A 7741-nucleotide genomic window follows, 5' to 3' on the forward strand; every position below is an offset into this window, starting at 1 on the left:
TCAAAACGGCACTATAACGTATCTCCGGATCTATTGGTCCGATTGCAACGTATGAAGTCTCAAACGAACGGGAAGAAAACGGGTAACACGTAGAGGGAAAAAACAAAGATGGCGGCATAGTCAAAACGGCACTATAACGTTTCTCAGGGTCTATTGGTCCGATTGCAACGAATGAAGCGTTAAACGAAAGGTGAGAGAATAATGTATACATCAAGATGAAAACATGAAACAAAATCAATGCCAAAACGACACTATAACGTATCTTCGGGTCTATTGGTCCGATTGCATCGTATAAGGCGTCAAATGAAAGAGGAGGGGGGTAACGAATACATTGAGATGAAAAACAAGCAACAAAATCAATGCCAAAATGGCACTATAACGTATCTTATGGTCTATTAACCCGATTACTACGTATGAGGTATCAAATGAAGATAACATACAGCAGCGGCTTTCGCTGGAAATAAAACGAATGGGAACGTTTACCATTCTTACACTATGACCAAACCAACATTCATCCACTCTATAATCTTTACAGTAACGCATGAAAAGTAACGAGCTGCATACTATATTTTTTACATACTACATAAAAAATGTTAGCAAGGACAGTCAAGCAATAAGTAATGCTTAAATGTAATAAGTAATGGGTAAATGTAATAAGTAATAAACTGCTGTTAGTATCTAAGCAATGGAATGATAGTAAGTTAACGAATATAGAGCCATGTATAAAAATGATTAAAAGCATGCCATGAAAGGAACGTAGTCAATTCGGTTCAAACAAACATTTGTTGAAAAACAAAAATTTATTCTTAACGGCAGTCACCAACGTGAAGGTACGACTACACGACCGCCGGGAGAGGTTATGTTAGTATGGGACAAACAGTTAGTATGAATGAAGTCATTGACATAATATGATAATTTATTTAATAATTATACTTAACTTATTAAGATCAGCACATAATTTAACATGGTTTAGAAGACATCTTTTATTGATGGACATCTTTTATGTTAAGACATCGACACTTTGGTGTAAATTCATTAGTTACTATGTTGTATAGCGTTCAAATGAATTATTGGGGGCTAATAACTCTAGGTTATCTTTAAAAATAGGAAATTCTCCGACTCCTGTTTTGGACAGGCTATCGAAGAATTGACTTAAATCTAAATCGAGGAAGACCAATAAGTTATCGATTGTCTTAGGAGGCTGCACGAACACATAGCTCTGGAGTTAACCAGAACGGTTCATTAATTTGCCAGTGGTCCATGATATCTTTTTAGTGGTCATATCTAAACATCTTTTTTAAATGCGCTAATCTTAAGTATCGTGATTTAGAAATAATATTTAGAAAATTAAGATCTATTACAATTATCATATAATATAAAAAACGAAAAGCGAAATGAAATGGTGAAATAATGAATAATAAATTCTGAATCAGATATATCTTAAGTTGTAATAAATAAACCACGTTATAAAAACGACAATATACAATTTGCATCCATCTTAAAGTCAATCATCAAGGATAAATGTTAAAATATGACTATTGATATATTAGATATATTACTTTGCGTTAATCAACATCCATCTTAGAATCAATTAAATAATGCCCCCACGGAAGTGTATCATATGACTCCGGAAGGTGATGTCTTTTATCATCATTGGGGCTTAGCGCAATCTTGCTTTGTGTTATGGTATAAACATGGTGCTTATCTGAGCGTATTAGATTCTGTGAAGCATACACCTTTTTTAAGTTATCCAAACACTCTACATAGTCCTCAAACGTAATTTTCGTGTTCACCACAGATTTCTTTACCCCCTTCGCCTTCTTTGTCACACCATAAATTTTAATAATTGCATCAATCTCATCATCCTCATATTCTTCCTCTTTCAACTTCCTCCTCTTTTCTTCGATCTTATCTTCTGTGATAACTACTTTTGTTGTATACAATTTAGATCGGAGCCCTATGTAGTCAGTCATTATTTGGCCTTCATTCTCATCTTTCATCATACCCAACACCTTCTTGTTAACCTGAGGGATACCATAAATATTGTCTTTACGATAGTCTGAGGTATCAAAATATTTATAGCAATCGTCTTTCATAGCATCATATGGGTCTTGTTCACGTATTTCCACGATTACACTATCGGTATCAGTATAGCAAGTTGTAAAGTTTTCACCGAACCTACTAGCTAAGTATCCATATTGAAAATCATAGATTGTCGTTTTAGCCAAGTCTAAAATACACATTCCGATATAGATTGGTTTATCTAACCATATTTCACTTCTACGCATCTCAACAGCTACCAAGTTTTCACTAAAAATCGTTGCATTCTTAAACAATGGGCTACTTATTCTAGCTTCAGCTCCGTAACGACCCTCCCACAAAGTAAGCAACTTTATATCAACGCGCTTGCGCACTGATTCCATAGTCTTCCCGAACACTGCATTATTCATAAGCTTAAAAAGATCCTTTTCAAACTCATTTTTCGCTGCCTTCCGGAGATTTGTATTAAGATCGATATATGGCTTTAACCATGGAGCCTGTTTGAATTTCAATACTCTATGTATCTTTTTCAGGATCAATCCATTTGCAAGCGCCTGTTTGAGTGCTCTATAATGTATTACATATCTTTCTTTATCTTGTAGGGTAGCCATTAATTTAGTCTGCTCTCGCGGACGTGTAGGAGGAAGCATAGTCTTAGAATTTAAAGACTCTGGACAAAACGGGATATCTTTATGACGATCATGAAGATGTTGAGGGTACGCCAGATCAACCTCGAGAATGTACCCTTCAGAAGCATCGTCGGCAATGGAAAGGACATCAATATTGGCATCGACCCACTCGAAACCCCCATATGGAAGATATTGAGACATGGCCCAACCATACTGATTATTAACATCAAAATACATAAGGAACGTTTTTGGTTTAGATGGGTCATAGTTGTTGATGTATGGATTGTTAGCTTTCACACGTCTTTTAGAGCAAACTTGACTAAGACCACCACGAATACCACGTTCAACAAACAAATGCATGTCAGGATCGGTTAAAAGCTCCAGTTCTTGACCTGTATATTTAAGCATTGCATCCCACGTAAAACCAGGTAAAGTATAATAGTGAGCAGGGTCAAGATTATAAGTTCGAAGAGAGCTGGATCGGAATCGCTCAAAGATATCTACAAGAAGAAGAATGTCGGTTTTCATATATAAATCGACATAATCCCCGAGAGTAGCACAATTGAATGACGACCAGACTTCTTGAGCGCGACGATAATGTCGACGAGGACATGGTTTATCCTCAAGTTTATTGTAAAAAGACTCAATAGGAGGTAGAGACGTTTCAGCAAATTTATTAAATGAATCAATATAATCATATGGCATGATACCTTTTTTAGTTAGAAGATGGAAATTCTCCTCAGGAAGCGAAGTATATTGGGACTTGAGATTAGGAAACTCGGGGAGGTAAGAAGCTAATTTATCAAGAGAATAAGACATAAATCGAAAACTGTCGATAAAACGGAATTTAATTCGAGCATCATCAATATGTTTTGTAAAAGAAATGTATTTTTCCTTAGTAATAGGAAGAAGATCTACGGGACCTTTGATGTGTGTAGCAATATCATTAACAATGAAGTGGGCGTCATATCCGCTAAGGTTATGAAATATCACTGGGATAGTATGAGCATCTTTGTAATTAATGTTACACCCTTCATGAGCTGCACCTCTGTAATTATTTTCTGGAGTGAGGTGGTCATGGTCTCGTACTTTCTTATCTTCAGGAGAGAAGCGTTGCTCGCAGATATGGCAATGAGTGGCTGCATGGAAATCGCTCTCTTGCTGAGTTGTCATATTTATATCATATGGGCACATAAACACCGTAGAAACATCCTCAGCAAGCTGATTAAGTTTATCTGCGAACCATTTCATGCAATCCTTTCCTCGATATGAGTCATAAAACGACAAAGTGTCATCATACGAGCATTTAAAGAAATAACCAACTGCTACAGGAATATGCTCTTGAGGTTTTTTAGGATCTCCTGTACGTTTCAAAGCACTCTCGAGATCCGCGTACACGGCGAAGGGGGCTTTAATCTTATTACGAAAATTCTTAAATTTCAACATTTTATTGCTTTCCTCGGGCATTTTAATGGCTGTTTCATTAATTCTTAGGCAATCTACTGTGTGAGCTTCTAGCTGAGTAGATGATGAAAACGGTTGTAGGCATCTATCACATATAAGATCTGATCGGCCGCTGCAGCATGCCTTATGAATATTTAACTTTTCTTGTGTTCGAAAGTAATGGAGGCAGGCATCGCAGAAATATTTGGCTACTTTACGTTTACTAAGCTGCTTGGAGAGGAGGCGGGACAAACTTTTTATCCAAACGTAATGGTATCTAATAGGACCTTCGGTATCATCATATTTATCTTGAATTAAAAGCAAATTCACATGTTTATCCTTCTTGTTTTTAGTTAGAAATGTAGGGAGGGTCGTAAAATCTCCTTTGTCTTTTTTCAAAACGTATACATTAATTGAAATGTCATTCTGTTTTTCAAAATTAGGAATCTGCCTCATCGTCATTGGCCACTGTATTCCCTTCAACTTCAACACTTGCGAGTAGTGCGGATATTTAGACACTCTTTGAGGATCTTTATCGACAGGATTCAACGCTGATATGACAGACCACGCAAAGCATGCCTCATCATCATTTTTGACGTTAACGCATGCTTCCTTTCTCTTTATTTGAGGAGGAAGTTCAATATAAGAGGAACCAAGTTGTGGTGTGTATTTGTTAATGTTTACCCCCAGGTTAACAACAGCCTTTAGTGCCCAGCCACTATCTCTCTCTTGGAATTCCTCTAGCTTTTTGCTGAGGGGTTCAGACACATGGTTTTCAAACCATTCGTCAAGATTTGTGTCTTTGTATATTGGAGAGTTTGATGTGGTAAAATATTTAGTGTCTTTTAGGATTTTCTCTCCGCTAGCTATCTCGAATTCTCCCCCAAAAGCAGTATTAACTTTAACTACCTCATCCTTCTTTAGCGCGTTTTGAATCCTACGTTTGAATAGCGCCTTGCAATCTACTAGGAAACTGCTGGGGTCTTTGTGTTTGAGGTTTGAGATGACTCCAGTTCGAATTCTTGAGTTGAACGCTGATAAGGAATCATCCCATTGTACTCTATGCTTAGCAGTCTCCTTCATAGGTGTAAGTCCAGCCCCCTTCTTTTGTTCGGCCTTCAGATGGTTTCTCAACGTTTTCACATGCCTCATCTGAGCTTCTAAATGCTGCTTCTCACCCATCGTCTTGGCATATCTCATCGAATCTCGTATCTTTTTACTCGCTTTCCTACACTCAGTCAGCCCTTTCTTAACATTATCTTCCTGATAATCATTTCTAATCAACCCCAAGATGGATGCAATTAGCTGAATAAGTTTAGCAATCATGTTTAAACAAAACAAGCAAATATTCAAAAATAGATTAAGAAATAAAAAAATTTTCAAAAACGTTATATCAAAAAGTCAAAATATTCAAAGAAATCAAAATTTTCAAAATTTATCACTCACCAGAGCACAGATTTAAACTCACCAAAGCACACGTCTGTACGCTAGGAATATCTGAAACAGAATGAAGAAAATACCATAATGCAGGGTATAAGGTAAACTTTAGTCGGACGGAAAACTGAATGGTATTATAAAAGGCTCCTCAAATGCACAATGCCAATACAAGTACAATAAATACCTACACAATAAGCATAATATACAGGCTTTCCATTTTAAGTTTGTTTAAAAGAGAAAGGCATAGCATAACATATTAATCAGGTAGTTGTCAACAATTGCCATAGATATCGTCACCAAAGAAAATTTAGATATGAATATCTGAAAATCGTGATTACCTCACGTGTTCAGCACTAAGAATCTCGATAACTTTGAATAATACCATCAAGTTCCCACTCCTCCAACAGTCAAAAATCTTGACTACCCCACCACTTTTAGCACAAACATACTTGATAACTGCTATAATACCAGCAAGTTCTCACGTTTTATCAGTAAATCATGGCCCGATTCTAAAGAAAATGTCAGTATCAGTATGCTAGAAGACCAGTACAGTGTGAAATTTATGTTAAAACACAAAAGACGCTCAATACTGAGTGTTTACAGAGGATAATATAGAAAAAAAAAAATAACAAAAACAGAGCTCGTCGGAAATAAGCAGAATCACAATAAAAAAGTATTCATAACTAAAATAGTTATGATTCTTAGAAACGTATAAAGTATAAATGTCACCTAAATTACTGGCTAATAGTATAAAATATAAAATTAGATTTAACACACTTATTCTTACGTGATAAGCCCTAATACTATCTCTAAACTATAAAAATTTAAACAAAAGACGCAAGAATAGTAGAAAAATATTTCTATTCGCAACTAAACACATATTTTTAAAGGAAATCTGAACACACAACTACTAAAACAGCAATAATTGTAACTAAAAAAAGATCTAATTAAAAATAAAAAAAGGCCAGAGTCTAAAGAATTTTAAAATGGCAGTATCAGTATGCTAGTAGACCAGTACAGAGGATAATATAGAAAAAAAAATAACAAATTACAGAGCTCGTCGGAAATAACCAGAATCATAATAAAAAAAAGTATTTAAAACTAAAATAGTTATGATTGTAAGAAACATATAAAGTATAAATGTCACCTAAATTACTGGATAACCGGGATAAGCCCTATTACTATCTCTAAGCTATATAAATTTAAACAAAAGAAGCAAGAATAGTAGAAAAATATTTCTATTCTCAACTAAACGCATGCTTTTAAAGGAAATCCGAACAAACAACTACTAAAATTCAATAATTATAAATAAAAAAGATCTAATTAATAAATAAAAAACAATAAAACAAATAATATTCTCTAAAATAAATATAAACTCACCACGGTTTAATAAAAACTCACACACTGAATACACAAAAATTTAAACGTTGTTTATCCATCCGCAGTCAAACTAAAACTGATTTTAAAATATATTTTACTAGCGTGTGCAGGCTCGATTAACCTTGTATCTATATATAAAATTGCATATGTTTCCTGCGACAGGGAAACGCCACCGTGAGAAATGATTAAAGGATGCAGATGCATCCGGTGACGTCAGAGTTCTCGTTAGCATATTTTATGATATAGTTAGATTTCCAAGTTTTATTATATACGAGGTTAGTCACAAATTACTCATAAAATATAATTGCAAAAATTTAGAAGTTAAAGCATGAAATTGATCAAAAATTAATCTCTTTGTTAGTCATTCGTCTTCTTATCTTTCCAAGTGTAATTATCTACGAGGGTAGTCACAAATTACTCATTAAATATAATTGATAAAGTTCACGTCACGTATCACACGTCACGTTACGTGGGACACGTGTTCACGTCACGTTTTCACGTGCGTCACATCTTCACGTCACGTTACGTGCGTCACGGGTTCACGTCCGTAAAAGACAAGCTGAGACTTAAAAGTCCATTTACAGGAAAACATAACCAATTTTTATAGCTTTAGCAATCTCCACAGGAAAATGGACCGGCTATTTGTTAAATGAATATGTAGAATGATAATTGTAATTTGGTGAAAATCAACATTTGTAATTATTATAAGTAGAAAATAAAAATTCTAAAAAATATACATTGTTTGCATCTATTCCATTGTCTTAGATTATTTAACCAGGACATAGGTCTTTTGGTACACATTTGCCTTAGCT

At 35.0% G+C, this 7741-nt stretch overlaps 1 protein-coding gene across 1 annotated transcript; it reads right to left on the bottom strand.

The window, feature by feature from the left end:
- Positions 1–1565: 1565 nt before the first annotated feature.
- On the bottom strand, positions 1566–5438 carry LOC140431527 (uncharacterized). The gene has a single exon (XM_072519431.1). It carries the CDS (start codon positions 5436–5438, stop codon positions 1566–1568), a length of 3873 nt encoding a protein of 1290 aa, XP_072375532.1.
- Between the last annotated feature and the right edge of the window lie 2303 nt (positions 5439–7741).

This window comes from Diabrotica undecimpunctata, unplaced genomic scaffold (genome assembly GCF_040954645.1).
Source record: "Diabrotica undecimpunctata isolate CICGRU unplaced genomic scaffold, icDiaUnde3 ctg00001301.1, whole genome shotgun sequence".
NCBI lineage: Eukaryota > Metazoa > Arthropoda > Insecta > Coleoptera > Chrysomelidae > Diabrotica > Diabrotica undecimpunctata.